The sequence below is a fragment of the Falco rusticolus genome, chromosome 2 (genome assembly GCF_015220075.1).
Source record: "Falco rusticolus isolate bFalRus1 chromosome 2, bFalRus1.pri, whole genome shotgun sequence".
NCBI lineage: Eukaryota > Metazoa > Chordata > Aves > Falconiformes > Falconidae > Falco > Falco rusticolus.
This window is the reverse complement of record NC_051188.1, coordinates 43313652-43333051: the sequence shown is the minus strand read 5'-3', so window position 1 is coordinate 43333051 and position 19400 is coordinate 43313652. Positions and strand designations below refer to the sequence as shown.

Sequence of the window (19400 nt, the reverse complement as noted above, 5' to 3'; positions counted from 1 at the left end):
TATCCTTGATTAGATTTTTTGTTAACATAAGGATGTAAGGACCAAAACCTTTCATAGCCACCTTTCTTTCCTGTTTTGAAACAAATGAAGAACCTCAAATGTTTGGCAAAGCATAGGTTAATACTGCAGTGTTAGAACACACATCACCTATTTCTGTGAAGTTATTCCACAATGTCCCCTAAATAAGCAGTTATAGGGTACTGCAATAATACTATGCTACGATCTGTTCATAAGAATACAAGCCTTTGGATATGCATTGTATGTAGCAGGTACATATTTGCATGTAAGTGGGTAATAAGTATTTTCATTGTAATCCGTATCTAATTTGTATGCTACTTACACAGTCCAGGAGATGGAAAGTTGTGTATGTGAGCATTTAACAGGCAGTGAGTGCTTAAACCTGAAGCCCTTTATTTTTCTGTACTGGACAGATGTAAGCTGCTATGATGGCAGTTGCTCAACAATATCTTATAAATAATTCCGAGTTCTTTCTGACATAAAATAGTATATTTAAAGTAAGGTGTCTTAGTGAGATTTTCACTTTAAATAGAATAAGGGTTAAATGATAACTTGACTTATCTTTTAAATGACAAAAAATAAAGAAATTGCAAGACCTTTTCACACATTAGATATGTATTGTCATTTATCATCTAGATATCAGGCTAGCAGTGCGAAGTAATAAAACATATCATCGAAAAATGTGCTATAGGTCTGAATCACTCTTTCATTCCACCTCCCAGCTAACTGTAGTATTAAATCAAACAAGCAGAACATTTCCTTAGGCAGCCATTGCCTTTTAATTTCCTGAAGAACCTTAAAATATCATTCATTACAAGTACTACACATATTTGGTTTTTAAAAGTCTCATAAATCAATAGCAGGCTGACTGTAATAATTATTACAAGTTAGTGCATAATTTTCGTGCTGAAGGCTGCATGCAGAACTTTAGCATATGCAAACGAGGCAATTCAAACTGTGTATAGATATTAATATGAAGAAGCAGGTAACGAGGTGCAGGCTATGAATTATGCATCAAGAGCGGCTGATCTTCAATGAGGAAAATGAATTCAGCATGTAATCTAATTAGTGATGGAAGTCTATTACATCTAACTGCAAAAGCAACCGTCCTTGAAACAAATTTATTTACAGTCCATGTTACCACTTGAAACAACTTTGAAATTATTTGTAAGACAACAGCTTAATTGTAAAAATTTTTTTGTTTGTTTGTTTCAGTTCTAGACCTGGAAGGCCTCCTAAGAGGACTCAAAGTGTCACCTCCCCAGAGAATTCTCATATCATGCCACATTCTGTCCCAGGCCTAATGTCTCCTGGAATCATCCCGCCAACAGGTAGGATCACTAGAAACACCTTCACACAGGCAGTCTTTTGAATTCATGGCTTATATCCACTTGTTAATAAATTAACAGTCTAGGAAACCAGCACCCGCATATCACAAAGGAGTTCCCGTAATGTAACATTATTGCTACATAAACGTATTGTATGTAATGGAAATTGTGGCAGCTCAGTACTTTAAAATACAAATAACTGAGCAAATAATAATACTGTATAATTTTTCCCCCTGTTATTTTTCTTTATAAACAAAAAACCTTTCAAAGCATGTATTAGCTATCATTAGACAATAATCTCCCTATTCATTTTTAATAGATCAAATATCTTCTGATTTTTTGCTGCTTTGCTTGATTAGATAATGTCATCATGAATATAGTTGCCTGAAGAAACCGAGTTAGTTAAAATAACTCCATGCTGCACACACGTCTGTCTTAATTTTTCATCCTGAAATTCTATTTTTGATATGTCTCCTGAGGCCTTATACTAAAGTCCTGTAACAATCTGTTTCTCAAACTACTGTTTTCTTTTGAAAGTTACTATAACATCTCCTAGCAGTGACTTGCTCTTAGACATAGTTACATTAAGAAAGGCTCTGTGGCAGAAAGGAGTTGAACAGAGCCACCTGAAGATGGAAGCACCCAACAGTCAAGCTGTTGTTGGTGGTTCCACCTTCTCTTTCTTCATATTACAGATGAGTTAAATTCTCCCACTTGCTTCTACAGAGCTCAGCTGAGCTTCCGTTTCTTCCCCAGTTGTTTCCTACTTGTTTGCATGGTTCAGTCTCTAGTACTGATTTTCTCTAAGGCAAAGGAACGATAGTAAACCAGACAGATCCAAACAGAGAGGAAGATTACTAGGTCTTGAGGATTGGATAGATGGGTGGGTGTCTGAGCATGTGCCCATGATCACATGTCTGTTTAATTATGTGCATGATCCTTGGCATGGTTTTGGTCACAGATGACTAACATTCTCCAAAAAAAATGCACAGTTCAAGAAATAGCTCATGCCAGAAACTGTTGGCAGTTTGGATGCTAATGTCTTGTCTGGAGGAGGGAGGAAAGTGAAGAGAGTTTAGGTCTGTGGACAAAAGTGGGGCCATGCATCTTTGCCTTGGGGCTCAAGAGCTGCTTGCATAGTGAGATAGAGACATAGCCAGAAATATTTTGTTAGAAATTTACAGTTTTTCAGAAGGCTAAAGATCAAGAGGAGTGACAAAATGAAGAGAAGTCAGACAGCTAATGTGGGTAAGAGAGAGTTATAAAGTAAGCAGAGGGAAGGAGGCATGAGACCGCAAGTGTAGACAAGCATGGGAGGGTGTCAGGCAAGTAAGACTCACAGTGGTAGCCTGGGCAGGTGTGACAGGCAAAAAAAAAAAGAAACACAATTAAAATAACTTACACAGTAGGATTTGCAGGATAAAAACTAGTAAAAGGAATAGAGTTTGTGTAGAGTAAATGCAACATGAGAGTAACAGGGTGTATGTGGGGAAAGAACAGAAGTTCTTATAGGGCAGAAGCATTCATGTTTATGAGGGAGAGATCAAAAACTTCAGAAGCAAAGGGAAATTATTTGGGGAAGTAAGGCAGGAAAATATCAAAGAAAAAAAATGCATGTGAAAAGTAGAAAGGAGATGAAAGAAGTCAGGAACAAATAAGCAGGCCAAAAAATGAGAGACAGGAAAAAAACTTTGTCAACAGTATCATTTAGGGTTTTGTGTTACACTTAATATATAAGAGCAGATTGCCTCTTGATATAATATCTTCAGGGTTTTTTTTTTGCATTTTTTGTATTTTAAGAAAGCAACTTAAAACCACAACTAATACCTAAAGTATCCAATTCCTTTCTAGTTCTATAAAGCTGATCATAACAAGTTAATGATAAAAATATATGGTACTAAAAACACAGATCCAATTTCTTAGAATATCAGCCCACAAAACCATGTTTTTAAAATTATGATTAAAAAAAAGAGAAGAAAACAGTTCAAAATCAAAGAAAATAGGCATACATAAGACTATCATTCATTGAATCGTTTTAGGATGGAAATGCTTTCTGAGGCTCTGGCAAAAGAGGAAGGGTTTAAATGAAATAACTGTGAAGACCGAACTGTTTTCACATGATACGGTTTACCACAGCAAAAGGGGTGAGCATGACTTTTTCCTGTTATGGTGGTGTTGAGTCTCAAACAGCACAAAATATGCAAACATCTACACTGTTAGAAGCAAGCTGTAGGCTATAGTGTTCCACTGAGTATGGGTCAGCAAAGGTAAGGAGCATCATGACAGCAGTGCTACCTGATAGCCATTGCAGCATTTTATGGACAGGCAAGGATAAAAAGTAGGCTTACAATCTGATCTTACAAGTTCAAATCAATGAACATTTCTGCCATCTACATTGTGAATAAGTACCAAAAACTAGTGCAGGAGCTCTACCAAGAAAGAACTGCTATAACTGCATTAAATAACATAGGTGCCATTGTTATGTGCTATGACATTAATCAGTAGTAGAAAATTCTTGTTGCTTGGGAACATTTTCCTCCATAGTTTCACTGTATATTCATAGAACCACAGAATAATCGAGGTTGGCAGGCAGCACTGGAGATCACCTAGTTCAACCTCCCCTGGTCAAAGTAGAGTCACATGGAACAGTTTTTTCAGCATTTCATCCAGCTGGGGTTTGAGTATCTCGAAGGATGGAGGCTCTGCAGTGTCTGCAGCCTGTTCCAGTGTTTGATTACTCTCAAAATATTTTTTCTTATTTTGCAATGGAATTTCGTGTATTTCAATTTGTGTCTGTTGGGCAACAGTGAGTAAAGTCTGGCTCCATCTTCTTTACTCCACCCCCTTCAGATATACACATTGACAAGATCTACCCTGAGCCTTTTCCAGGTTGAACAGTCCCAGCTCTCAGCCTCTTTTTGTATGTCAGCTGCTCCAATCCCTTAATCATTTTTATGGCCCTAAAATGACTCTTTGTTTGAGAATTTTATGAAGTTTGAATTTCCTGTTAGGATCTAGCTCTAAGTAGAAAAAAAATAAAGTAACAGACTGTTAAGTGCTCCCCCCCCCTCTTTTTTTGTAACAAATTCTTCTTTTTAAGCTTTCTGATTGATTTAATAATCATAGTATAATAACTAAGTTTCCTTCCTGCCTACAAAAGAGCGTAAGTGATCACACAAACAATTATGTGCTATTTCATGCTCTTTAAGTAACAGATCTGCAATTATTAGGTATAGCTGGAATACACAATGCTATGAGTGGATGTATGATTTTTACTTGAAAATTTTCCTTTTTTGAAATCTGCTGCATAATACAGAAATATACATTTAAAGGTGGAAATCCTAGTTTTTAAATGGGCTGGTTCTGCATGCATTGTTTATGTGCATAAATAATATTGATAGAAAACTGTATGCTGAGACTTCTCATGAATTTTCAGGATTATATATTTTTAAGGAACCCTTGAAAATGTATTCTATTACTGGTCCAATCTGAAAAGCCATGCAGAATATGTTGCATTATCACTTAGACTGGATTGGCTGTAGAGAAGTATTTAGGGTTTAAGTTGAGATTCAGAGACTATATTGAGAAGGAAATAAAATGGAAAAATAGAATAGTATTCCAAGTTGGTTTTTTTAGGGAGCATAAATCGAAGAAGCGAGGATCACCTCTTGGGTGATATTCAGTCCGTTTTATCACAAGTTTCAGAAGTATTACCCACAGTTGCTAATATATCCACAGTCTTTCATTAGGGTCAATTTGCAGAATGTTCCCAACTTCAGAAAAGACTGGTCAGCTGACAAAAAACATTTTAAAATAAATGTAGGACCTTTGAAGGTATGACAAAATGTGAAGTGTGTAGTACCAGAAAATGAAGAGCTTCTTGAATTGTCCAGAGAATTAAAATCTGCCTATTTTACAAATGATGTAGTCAGAAGAAAGAAGAGTTTGGTGTAGGTTCAGACAGGTGTACTGACTTTTCAGGGTTATTAGGATAACACCTTGAAGTCCTTCCAAAACTAGATGGCTCATCATCATTAACTTTGATCTGCATATCTCTGTGTACTGCAGATCTTTTCTTGGCTAATGTGCTTAGAAGGCTTCAAAAGTTGATAAAGTTGAAACAGTAGATAATTGTAAGTAGTCAGAAAAGCAGTGCTGTAATTCTTGAGTGTATGGTATACATTGTGTTATATATTTTTATGTCTGTAGTTGCTATATAACATGTAAAATGGTATTTCCATTATTTGTCATGCAAACTTTGAAAAGCAATTCTGTTTGCTTTTCAGATTAATGTGTTTTGCAATTGTTCTTAAGTATTTTAGGTTTTGAAATTAAAGCCCCTGACTTAATTCTTCTGAAGCTTGGCCTACTGAGTCTGTAATCTAGAGGTGGTGAAACGAGTAACTGTAAAGCTTATTTCAGGAACTGTCTTTCTCTTAGAGATCAAATGTAAAGTGCTTCTGGAAATCACTATTATAAGGCACGATAAGACAACTACTTCACATATCTATATCTGTCCTCTGATAGATATAGATGCATCTTTGTAAATTAAAAAAAGTAATTTCAAAGCACCTTACATGTTTATTACGTTAATTTTACATTAAACTAATCTCAGTAATTATTGTTACTATTATTTTGAACAGATTTGCTTTATGATGGGTACTTCTGTCCACCTATTCCGCATCTGATACCAGACTCTTCTTTTCCAGTGTAAAGATATTAAGCTTCCTCTGAAAGGTTTCATGTGTACGAATTATAACTACTTTAATGTATTAAACTCCTGTTCTGTTTTTTCTTTCTTAAGTGATAATCTGGATATGCATTTTCTAATCTCATCCTTATTTTCTCTCTTGGTACATGCCTGAATCAATAAAAATGTATTCCAACTTCCATCCTGTACAAAACTCTCTGAGCCACGAAACATTTTTGTGAGGGGGTTAGAGTAAGGGAAGAGTTGAAAGGTTCTGTATAGATTATTTCAGCTTGGAGGACAAATGGAGTTCACAGATGCAGCTGTTGATAAAGTGTGGCAACATTTCTGCTGAAGTAGAAGATGGAATTATTTGGTGTTTAAAGAAAGATTAATCACATAATTAAATAATTTCATTTTCTCTGGCTCACAGTTATTGATGTTGTATTAGGCAGAACTGAAAGAATGGTCAAAATATAATTATCGTTGTTATTATATCCACATCATGTTGGATATTGCCAAGAAACAAAATCTGTAGTTGAAAGTATTTTCTCCTGGTAGACTCAGTCCTGTAAGGTCTTAAGAATGTATTTAATTTATGAAAGTGAGCAGAGTTGATTTCTATGAGTATTCCAGGGGCTAGAAATTAAAAGTTTGAGTTACGCTTAGTAATTTTGAGAGGCAGACCTATTGTTCAGTTATTTTATGTAGTGCGTACATTTTGTGATCCTGTGTTGATTCTAAAGATATGCATTAGTAACAGTGAGTAACTGTTGCTTACTTATTTTAAAATGCATTCCATGTTAACATAGTGTTGTAGTTACTAGAATTTAATATTTTTTAACATTAGCATTGCTTTTGGTTGGTGTTATAGGATGATATGCCATTTATCTGTTGGGGCTGACCTAGCTTACTGTAAAAATAAGCAACCAAATCCTGCTTTTAGAGTGATCAACTGTAACCTAATTCAAGAAACTGTATCAGATTACACAAACGCTTTTGCACTTCGTTAAGGAAGTAGTCATTATAATTAATGTGAAAGCTTCTGTCATGTTCACTAGTTGATGTATCAGTGGGAAGATGTACTGACTCCACTCTGTAAATATATTATTTCATAGATTTACAAATCATAATTAAGGTGTAATTCAGGCCACCTGTTGTCTTCTGAAAACGCTGTTATAATTTTGTCATATTTTCATCCTGTTGAATGGCTAGCTATCTTCTACTTTATCACAAGAGGCTTTATGACTGAAAACTGGTTGTGGAAGCTCAGTAGTTTAACTTCCAATGAGTCCATTACATTCACTAGTTAATAATTAAGTTGATTTTCCATGTAGCCACAAATTTTATAAGAATCCCCAAATAAAATAATTGTTTCAGCAACTATTAGGGTAAGAGTGCAAGACAACAGTGGGAGCTGGAGTGCTTAGCTGTATGATCTCGTGCATATGCAAATTCATTGTTTTCTGTCTTGATATTTTACCTCTCAACCATCTTTTGAAATGCTGTGTTAAAATGAAACTTATATAGTGCTTGAGCAGATAATTCTGTCATATAAGAATTTGTTTTGGGGCCCCAGTAGTCAAAGGATCAGATTCCTGTGAACATTCAGTGACTCCAGGAGCAATTTGTAAGAAAATAGGACGGGACTACATGGTTTGGAAGTATGGAAGATCTCCAAGCAGGCAGATTATAAAGGGTCTCTGAATCTAAAGCCATTTAACCACATTTGCTCTTGACAACTATTTTCTTTGTAAACATTTTTGAGCATGAGAAGGCTTTTGAGTCTCTGCTTACAAAAAAACCTATGTAGCCATTACTTTTTTCAGTCATAAAATCTTTATAAAACCAAGAATTGCGTGCAGAAATAGAAACTCATTAACAAGTTTTGATTAATAAGAACTTGCACATTTTGCAGTATTATACCATACAACACTACACATACTCAAAGCCTACAGGATACTGTTGAAAGACAGTGCGAGAGAATCAAACCTCATGCAGGTTTACCCACTGCCTGTTGAGAGGTGTCCCTGGATTGAACTGTTTCCAGAAATACTCCCAGCTTTTTTGATAGAAAGGGAACAAACTAGTTCACTTCAAAAGAGGCTCTGGGTTTGCAACTTTAAGCAGTGAGAATAGTCAGCTACTGTGGCACACTGAAGATACTCAAGAAGGAACTGAAAGACTGGAGTTATTTTATAGTGTAGTTATAAGCTAGAGAATCCTCTCTTCTTCTATTTGCACCTTATGACTACTCATTCAGTATTAGTTTGTGCTATGCACAGTTTTATTACCTTCCAGAGAAAGAATCTGAGATAAGAATTTTTTGTTTCGTCCTGGATCACAGAATAATTTTGCCTTCTGAAGGCTAAGGGTGTAAGTGTATTGATTCGTGAATTTCCCCATAAGAATGATATTTCTGTACCTGTTATGTAGGATCCCAGTTGAAGGACCACATTCTGTGAAGATGAATTATTAAAAGATATTAATAAAGCCTCTAATGAGGTGTGATAGTTTTCATATATGTGTAGCTGTGCTAAATCAGGGTAGATTTAACATGATCAGAAAAAACAAAATGTTTCTGACTTTCGAAGCAGCCCTCACCCAAATTCCAGTTTCTTGTGTCATATCATAAAAGTATGTTAAACATCTCAGGGAACAAGACCCCCGCTTTTCAAAAGGAGGTATTTCATCATCAGAGTTTCCTATAAAACAAATGACATGCAAACCAAACCAAAATAAATAAGAATAAAAAAATCACCAAACTCTTGATACAAAACAAAGCAATTAAAATCTTATTAAAGGCAGGTATGTGGTGAAGTTATCAGTGAGTAAATTTAGACCTGGTAATGGAAGTGTTTGCTAGTGATTGCTATAGCTTCTGAATTCCAACATACTGTTATTTGTAATTGAAATAAAAAAAGTTATTGAAAAGATACATATTGTAGAGTACACCGATTGTTTCAGAAAATTAAATTATTCAAAATGTAAGCTTACCAATTGTGGCAAATACTGAGATTGTCTTGTAGTTCAGATTTCAGGCAGTCTTTTAATAGAAAAACATCAAGTTTATCGTGCTCCAGTGTTCGTAGTTTTTCTTAAATAAACCTGGTATTTTCCCAACCACTCTTGCTTTCTAATGAGAAAATTTAGCCAAAATAATCCAATGTCCAATCATTTCTAGGTAGTTCGAAACTAACCTTTTACAGAGCTAACAGTGCATTGCTGTTTTAAACGTCAAATATGGAGTATTAATTTATTAAACACTGCCACTAGTTATGAACCTGAGCTGCTGAATTTGTGGCATCTCAGTCTTACAAACATTTTATTCTCTGCCTTAACAATGTTGATTGCTATAGCAATATAGTAAGATGGTACTTGTTAGAGTTAAGTGTAGCAAGATCTGGTACAAAGCTCTGTTTCATCACATTGCTAACAATGTTCTGTGTCATCACAACGACATGGAGTTCTTGAATACTATCAAGGTTCCTATCTCCTTTCCTGTAGAATGAAACTACTTATGTCCTTGCATGACATGATCAATGAAGGGTGAATGATTTTTTTTCTCCTCATTTTATTGCAATCAATAAAAAAATACTTCAAATTTATATATTCCAAAGTTATGGTCCTTGATTTCATTGTCATATATTTGGGGATTCTCTAAAGTACAGGAAGAAACTGCCGCTTAATATATTTGACTTAATTTTGGAATTTTTAGGGGAGGTGGTGTCAAATATTTTTTAGTATGCTTGTCTGCTGGTTATGAATGATGTATGCTGTGGAGTTTTCCAGATCTCATGCAAGGACTTAAACATGAAGGGAATATTCAGAGAAGATGTCAGGTATATTTTCATTATATGATATAAGATGTAGGTGAACTTAAGAATTTACTCAAGTAAATGATATCTTCAAGAAAAGTATGCAAGCAAACATTATTGTATCTGGGCAGCTTTAGAAGACTACAACTCAAGAAAAATAAAAGAGTGAACTAAGTACTATATTAATTGATCCTATTAATATTTGGGTTAAGTCATCTGTGTTTGATAACAGTTCAGAAGGGTCAAGCATCTAATTCTCACATCATATCTAGCCTTTCAGGCTACAAGCTTATCAAGCACAAAATTAACTTAGTCAGTTTTCCAAGGAGAACCAGTCACTATGAGTCGTCCTTATGACTTACAGCTCTAGTAACTGCCTGCATGAATTTTGTAAGACAAGATAGCATACTATCAGAATTATAATGAATCCACTATCAGTTGTTCACAGTGCACTGTATTGTTGTTGTTACTAATATTGTCCTGTGCAATATATTAGAGCTATTATAAAGTAGTCTTAACTGGGAGAAGGTTTTTGAAGAGGAAGGTTGTTCTGGTTCAAGTCCTGGGTTCAGGATTCCAAGGCCAGATTGTTGTTCAAACTTGATTGCAGATTGTCTGCAAGTTGCTTAATGTTTTTCTTCCTGTTTGGAAATCAGAGAGTATCTATGTCAAAACTGTATTGTGATGTGAAGTTAAGCACATGGAAAATTGTGCTGATGAACTGTATTGCAAATACAAAATGATCTGTCAGTTACTGCTTATGGACCTGCCACCAAGAGCTTGCTGTTTATGAAAACCTGAGCTGTTGTTCTGAGTTTCCACATGTTGTGGTTTAACCCCGGCCGGCAACCAAGCACCACGTAGCCACTTGCTCACTCCCCCCGACCTGGAGGGGTGGGGAGGAGAATCAGAAAGGAATGTAAGACTTGAGGGTTGAAATAAGAACAATTTAATAATTTAAACAGAATAAAGAGATCAGAACAATAGTAATAATAATAATAATAACAGGATGGAAAGGTGGGGAAAAGGGTAAAATCCAAAGGAAAAGGGGAAAGGGAAAAAACCCAAGTGATTCACAGTATGACTGCTTACCACCTGCTGACTGATGCCCAGCCAGTCTCCAAACAACGATCCCCCCCAGCCACCCTCCAAATTTATATACCAAGCATGACGTCCCATGGTATGGAATACCTCTTTGGCTGGTTCAGGTCAGCTGACCTGGCGGTGTCCCCTCCCAGTCTCTTGTGCCCCTCCATCATTCTGGCTGGCAAGGCACAAGAAACCAAAAAGTCCTTGACTTAGTATAAATATCACCCAGCAACAACTAAAAACATCAGTGCGGTTATTAACATTGTTCTTACATCAGAGCCAAAACACTGCACTGTACTAGGCACTAAGAAGAAAGTTAACTCCATCCCAGCTGAAACCAGGACACCACATGTTCAAACTCCTGAGTTTGAGAACCTCATTGTGCTTTCTTAGGTGAGAAGTCTTCTTTCATTCCTTCAAGATGCAGAAATAGGTAGAAATAGGTAGAAATGTTGCGGTGTGCCTGAGGCAGCAATTGGAAAGGCAAAAAGAGTGGGATGGAAAGGGATAGGAAGGGAGATTAAAAAAGTGTGTGTGTGTGATGGAGGGAGAGTGAGAGAGTGAGAGGGAGAGAGAGGGAAGGGGGAGGAGGAGAGGGGGGAGAGAAGAGAGAGTTCTTTATGAGTTGATTTATTTAACATAATACAAGTTTGTTTGCTGTTTATTAATTCGTGACTACTGAGAGGTAATAAAGCTACATTGTTACAGTATTTGTATCATTGCTTACAGGGGTTGTCCTCTTTTGACAGTGTGTATATGGAAGCCTGCATTTTGCTTTTCTGAAATGTTTTTTAATTACAAATGTTTTACAAGTAACTCTTAAATCATCTCCTTTCAATCCAGGCATAATTGCAAAGATATACTGTTCAATCTGCCATCAAATAATAAACTGTTACTGCTACTAATATTAGAGACATGACTACTATGGGCATTTAGAAAAAGGAGGAGAACATTACTGTTACTACATTGCTTTGATGAGGTCATCAATTAGTCATAGAGTAGAATCAGAATAGACTCATAGAATCATTCAGGTTGGAAAAGACCTTTAAGATCGTCAAGTCCAACCGTTAGCCCATGACTGCCAAGCTCACCACTACAGCATGTCCCTAAGTATGGCATCTATGCATTTTTTAAACACTTCCAGGGATGGCGATTCCACCACCTCCCTGGGCAGCCAGTTCTAATGCTTGATAATGATGTTCCTGGCTATTAAAACAGTAACATGCTAGGACTGAGTATGCTGGGGAAAGGAAAACTGCACCTAGTCAAGACAAAATTAATAATGTCACTGAGTCATTTTAACTTATCAAAATCCATAGCAATGGCAGATAGACAGACAGTGTACTGACGAGTTTTACTGAAAAGTAAGATTTTGTCAACATTACCTTCTTGTTAGGTGGTGGCTGAGATTTAGATTGACATAGGGGAAGTAGAACAAGTTGCAGGGAGTGTTTTAAATGGGAGATGCATCTACTAAATTTCCTTTTCTCTTTATTCATTATGCTGTCTAATATCACAGGCACTAAGACCCCACATATGGTTTTAACAATCCAGTTGCCCTTATTGAGAGAATTAATAGAATGTCATTGCTTTCTGCAGACTACTTTTTTTAAAGGCTGTTTCTGGCACTTATAGTGAAAATAGAGAATACAAAACATGAGGTGATTTCAGCTGCATAGCCCAATACTCTCCGTTTATGATTACATAAGGTTACTGGAGCTACCTTGTTCAAAAACATGAAAATAAGGGTAGGATATTAGATAACATCACTACTAAAAAGGATGATGTCACTTCTATGCTTTCTTTTGACAACAGACTAATTCCTTAATTCATATGGTATGATGTATCAGTCCAGTATACAGAGACCTAGATATAATTACCATATTAGAATACTGACTCTGTAATGTCACTTAAGCTTGGACTTCAGATGGCGAGAAAAGCTACTTAACACAGTGCAATGATAGGTTTTCCCTATATGCTTGCTTAATAAATGTATGTGAATATGGGAATAAAAGGACTATGTTACTTGGGCAATTTAATAACCAGGTAACTTAATGCATCACAACAGTACATTCCTTTCGCAAGTACAAGACTACCACACAAAGACAAAAAAACAAAAAACCTCCCAAATGGTTTTCAGCATCCCATCAGTATGCAGTGCAAGTATCTGAGAAGAGAAAGGTGATTTCTTGTGAATCAGTACATTTGTTTTGAAAAGTATCTCAAAAGATTCTAGTAGATTAATATTTCATTCAAGTGGAAGAAAGCAGTGTTTCCTGTGCACTCATTCACTGTGTGACAAAACAATTTTTAAAGTAATTTTTTTCCTCTATTGAAAGCTCAAATTATATTCGGCCTTTGAAGTCTCAGATCTACAGATGCTGAACACACTGAGGACAACATACTCCTAGAGGTGAATGGCAAAAAATATAGCACTTTTGCCTCTATAGTATATAACAATGTGAACTTCATGCTTGTGGAATATGGAATAATATTATGAAATAGGATTTAGCTGTTGGTTTGTTGGTTTTGGTTTGGTTTTGTTTTTTTTTAATTACAGCCGCAAGAACTTTTTTTATAAAATGTAAATGATTTAGATTTCTCTTTAAATTGATTTTTAGTGTCACCTGGGCTAAAATTTTATATGGAAAGACTGTTATGAGGAGGTGACATATATGTAGAAACAAAATAAGTAAGTATTATAGTAGATAACTCTTAAGTTAAATGAAAAAAACCCTGAATGCTTACACTGTAGGAAGGTCAGGGCAAGAGCGTACTATTTGGGCCACTGTTCCTGTAAAGAATATGACTTCTATGGCTGCATCTGTACCAATAAATAAAACAGTTCAGAGCTGTTCTTTCTCTTGCAGGTCAGGCTTGCATCCTGCAGCTTACAACTGCCGGTCTAAACTCTTTTTCCTATTACAATCTTTCCCCCACCTAAAACCCCCAATAATTCATCTGTATCTTCTTCTAAAGAAGATTTTCCTAGCCAGTTCTGTTTCTTGTACTGTCCATGGCCAATTACAGAACACATTCTGTAAGTACACTACAAATTTAGTACTAGAATGAGTATTTCATTTGTTGAGTTTCTAGTATGCTTTTTGTTTAAAGAAACTAGAAGCAAAGTTTTTATGGAAGTTTTATGTTTTATTAGACCAAGTGCCAAAAATTTACAAGCTTTTGGAACACAAGCACTTACCCGTGTCAGCTGAATGAAGTTAATCACTACTGAGATCTAAAAGCATCTGAAAGCAATTAAAAATGCTTATATGGAAATGCTGTTTTAAGTATAAGCAACTTGGTGTCTCCACATTTTGCTGAATAGCTGGATGCCATTTGTCCAGTGCATGTTAAAGATGATGCCTTTTTTTTGTTAAAATCTCTTGCCGTATACCTTTTTTTTTTTTTTTTTTTTTTTTTTTAAATCCTTTAATTGCTTTCTTCTTTACTCCAGGAGAAGGCTCTTGCTGTTTTGAATTTACCTTTCTCCTTTTTCACTCTTGTTCTGGAGGTCCCACATTAACTTTCTGATGATGAAGAAGGAAAAAACTGTACAATTTTCTATATGTATGGTGCCCTTATCCCTGTGCACAAAAAGAAGCACTCAGTCCAAACATGTGATAATTACCATATCCACATCCACTCAGAAATTCAAGGAATTGTTAGCTGATTTTGCACTTCAAAACGAATCTTTTGAATTAATCTTTTTTTGTGGAAAATTTAAGGTCATCATGAGATCAGCAGTTACACCTACATGCCTTGTAACTGCTACTTTCTGAGTCTTTAAGTTACGGGTAATTATTCACAAAACAATAATAATTAACAGACTATTGTCTGCATAATTTTCTCAAGAAAAATATTTGCTTTTTAAATTACTTTAGAATTGTTAGTTGCTGTCTTTACCATGTCAGTAGAGTTTGTTGTTATTATTATTATAGTATTTTATGATCTATTTTCATGGTGTTTTGTTTTTCATCTATTTATTTATTTATTTATTTAAATATCTACTGTTACCAGGAATGCATTTGCTGATATCAGTTAAAAAATTAGGTTTGGTATTGAGAAGCTGTATCATCCCAAAATATCTTGAGTTCCATGTCACATGCTCTGAGCAAATATTTACTCTTATTCTATAAGAACAAGTATTTTAGAATTTCTTACAGATGGTCTCAGTTCTCACCTTTGTTTCTGACTTCTTATTTCCAGCTCTCCTCTAAAAACTGATAGAAGGACTAGAATATGTAATTCTTTATCCATCCTAATTTGAGGCATTTTCCTTAATGAGCACTGGAAATTTCTCTGGTGCCAGGTTACACAGATTTTGCTTTAGTGTGAATTTTAACTATATAAACTGTGCCTTATAAACTCACAGAACAGTGGTAGGAGTGAATATTTTAATTTATCGTCCTTCTTCTCACTCCTTTCTCAAATCTACTTTATTTAATATTCAGATTTATTTCATTAAATCTTTAATAATGCAACAAAATATTTTTGGAACAGGTAACAATAAATGAGGAATAACAGTAAATCGTAACAAGATTTTCCTTGGGTTTTTTTTCCCCCCTTACCATTCGTTCCAACTATTTTAATTCCCTAGTCCTGTATAGCTGACCAGGCAAGAGTTTCACAGAACTTTCTTTGGCAAACAGACTGGTACTTCAAAAGCTAAAAAGTACCAGGATTTTGTACTAGTAATAATGATGTACTTTTTCAGAGGTTTTCTTTATTTTTCAGACTGTGGTTTTTATTAAGTAATCAAGTAAGTTAATGGATTCAGTTGGTAGCCCAGGTTAAAGTAGGGCATAGGCAAAACAGAAGGATATTTAATGTAGTCCTTATATAACTTGTAATCAAGCTGGGTGAAGGTTATTGCCGATGGATTTAACTTAATTTCTGTCTCACATCTTCGACTGTTTAAATTCAGTGTAGCCACAGAAACTGTATTTGCTGTGCCGTTGGAAAGTCATTTTTTCTTTGTGTAAAAAATTTGTGGTAAAAGCATTTTTTAGGGTTTGTTTTATTTTTTTTTGCTGCATAATGCAGAACTGTTTATATAACCTCTGAGATAACATGGGCTTTTTGAGTTTTATTTGAATCTGCTTCATTGCTTCTTTTAGAATTATTCATGATTTAATTGTATTTATTCACTTAACACAGATCCATCTGTGGCCTGCTCCCAGTAGAAGACTCCTCATTTCATCCTCAGTCACTAAATGCTAGCATCTCATGCATTGCTTAGCTCCATCTCACTTTTTGTATGGTGTTGTTCCTATGGTTACTTAATGTGATTCTTTCAACCAGAGTTTTTTGTTTCACTTTTTATGTCGCTTTGGTATGGTTTCTGCTGCCCTGACTTTATCTCTGTATTCAAAAGTCAGTTTATCTTACATGATACGCTGTCTTCTGATCTCGACATCTTTTTCAGAGATGTGAAAAATTTTGAAGTTGATTATATCCTAATAAACTTTGGCAGGGAGGCAGTACTGATATCATGGCATATGGTATGATGCTGCTTCATTTCTTTGAAAAGTTTTGATTAGGCCACTAAATTTTATACACTACTACATCTTTTAAGTACAATATATATACACGCCTTCCATTTTTCATAACAAATTGATTTTGAGATTCCTCTGAATTCTTTCCCCTTTAAATTCCTTTCTGTTTTACACTGTTGTTTTATCATAAGACACAAAGCCAAATTAAAGCAAAGATGCTCAGTTAAATTTCACTTACTGGTTTTGCTTTTAAGTCTATAATGTGCATGTAGAATAGAATAAAATAGAATGGAATAATTAGTTCAGTTGGAAGGGGCCTAAATGATCATCTAGTCCAGCTGTCTGACCGCTTAAGATCTGCCCCCAGATTAAAGCATATTATGTAACTATATTTTTTCAAGATTATTTGTTTAATTGTGGACACCTTAATGCTGATTTATTCTTTCCCTTACTCTTAGCATGTTGACCAATTGTGAATCCTTTATCTCACCAGCCTGGCTAATCCAGTAAATCTGAGGGGAATGCCATTAGGTAGTGTTCTGTTAAAGAAAAAGTTAAAAACTAAACACTGGTAGATACATAATTTGCAAATGAAAAGGGATTTTCAGTGCTAACATTGCTCATTAATTCTCCCAAATGCATCTTATGTTCATTTTGCCAAATGTCTGAAGAAAATACGGACTTGAATTCTTACCCCTTTTTTCCTTAGATTCCTCCTGCTTCCTAGCTGCTTTTTAGAATTTTTTCAGTCAATGTGATTATTTTGAATTGCACTGCTTTTTGTTTCATATACTGCATACATTTTCTAGAAGAAACCTCAGCACTGAGAGGACAGCTACTTTATGAGAAATCTAGCTTTGTGTAACTGCCACAAAAAAAATTCAAAATTTCAAGACTATTTTGACAAATATACCTTCTCATGCCATCTCTGCATGAGGTGTTTACAGTAACAAATTGTTTAAAAAATACCTGCTAAATGAAAAGTCACGATTTTATCATAACATGAAAATACTAATTGTGGTCCACAGGGTCAAAGAGGACTCTTCACAGAGACTATCCTATTAAAGATTGTCTATAAAGAGAATTTTGCACAGATCTTTCAGAACTGTAATTATGATGAAAGGTTTGCCTTTATTTATTTATTTTTTTAAATAATTTGGTTTTCTTCTTAATATAAGGTTCCCATCTGGTTTACAGAGCTGGAATTCCATAATTCTCACCAGCATGCACAATGGGCATCTCTTTGATCTTTCAGGACTCCACCCTCCATGTTTGGCTGTTACCATCTACTTATTTCTTGTGAAATATACTATGTAAGATCACTTTCTTTAGAGAGAGAGCACTGCTTTCTAGGCACAGATGTTAAAACAGTTTCAGCCTGTCCTGAATTCAAGCCAGAAGCAGAGAGAAAGCTGGTAGATTTTCCTAAGTTCTTTTCAGAGCTGGAAATAATTTCAGATACTTCTCCCTCTTTGGTCTGCCACTGCCTTCAAGAAGGTGAAATTAGGAGCATAATTACAATACCAAAGTGATCATTCATTGTCAGCCTGGGTGCATCGCTACTATTCCTGAGTTAGTACTTCTGTGTGGTGCATGTACCATGTGAACATTCTAATTCAGATATCTCAGTACTATGCTCCACTAAATGAAATAAATAGGCCCATAATCATCACTGAGTATCATCCCTTTAGGTTTACTCAAGTGAACAGAACTACGTCTTTCTGAGCATGTTTGAGATTCTCTGTATGCTCTGATGAGTTAATATTTTCAAGTTTTTCTATGCAGCTATAAAAAGCACAGTGATATGGTGGATTCTGTATTATATGAAAGTGGCTGGGACTCTTGCTGATGTTTTACTCTGCAGCTGATTTCTACCCCTGATTCAAGACTTAGCAATAACTTTTGGGACCAACCACTGAATGCCGTGTTTAGTAGAGTTCCTACTGATAACCCTGCTACTGCTGATGGGGGCCAGGTTTTATCATTAATCCAACTGGGAAGGACTCAATCCAGTAGATGCTTTAGATTCTTTAGCAATATGTACTCTGACATTAAATCTATGTTTTGGTTAAAAGATGAATGTTATATTGTGAAATCAGTTTTCCTCTTTAATTTGATTTTAATGGAAGTGGAAGAAGGGAAAAAAAACCCAAACAACATGGCAAAATACTTGACAGAAATTGATGGAAGGTAAAGAGAACTAATAGACTTCAAAGTGCATTTTACTCTTGTCTTAACCATCAAGATCTATTTTATTAATTTTTGTGTAAAAATAGTCATTGAAAGAAAGAAGGCAAGAAAGAATGTCTAATAGAAATTGTTTTCTTCTTTAAATAACAGTACAAAGCATGTATTGTTTTGAGGCTTACTTTATTTTGCTGTGATTTTAATATTTAAACTTTTTAAACTTTTATAAAGTAGAGATTTTTAAAAAAAAGTAGGTATAACGGATGCTGAGTTAATTTTGTAGTAGCTCTTTTTGAGCCTAAAACTAATTTTAAAGGAAAGATGTACCTAGAAATAGAATTCAAAAGCAGCAGAATCATTACATTTCCTTAGAAATGGCAAGCATACAGGTAAATATCCTAACCGTATTTTCACTATCTGAGGAAAGAAACTGATTTTCCCTACCTTTAGCCATCTAAGAAGTTAGTTATCAAGGAGGAGATTCATCTGCTAATATGTCTGAAATGTAGCTGTTGAAATCTTAGCAAGTCATCTCCTTTCATAGCCATTGGAAAGTAGCAGACATCTCTAGAGAGTGATACATCTTGGTATAAGACAGGCCACATGAATCATCCTCTGGAAGTGCCTGTGTCTCTTCACTGACTATAGGCAACCTAGATGAAGAGTTTGGACTGAAGCTTAGATTTTAGAAGGGTAATGTTAAATTAGATGGGTGAAGGTGTCAATGTAGGTAAATTATTTTAAAAGTGTTGATACAAAACTGTGGCTATAC

General features: G+C 35.2%; 1 protein-coding gene across 5 annotated transcripts in view; it reads left to right on the top strand.

The window, feature by feature from the left end:
- DACH1 (dachshund family transcription factor 1) overlaps positions 1-19400 on the top strand; it is a 370263-nt gene that overhangs the window by 153329 nt on the left and 197534 nt on the right. For all 5 annotated transcript variants that reach the window (XM_037377577.1, XM_037377581.1, XM_037377578.1 and 2 more), the window contains exon 2: positions 1234-1349. In XM_037377577.1, the coding sequence (XP_037233474.1) occupies positions 1234-1349 (116 nt within the window). The remainder of the gene's footprint in view (positions 1-1233; positions 1350-19400) is intronic.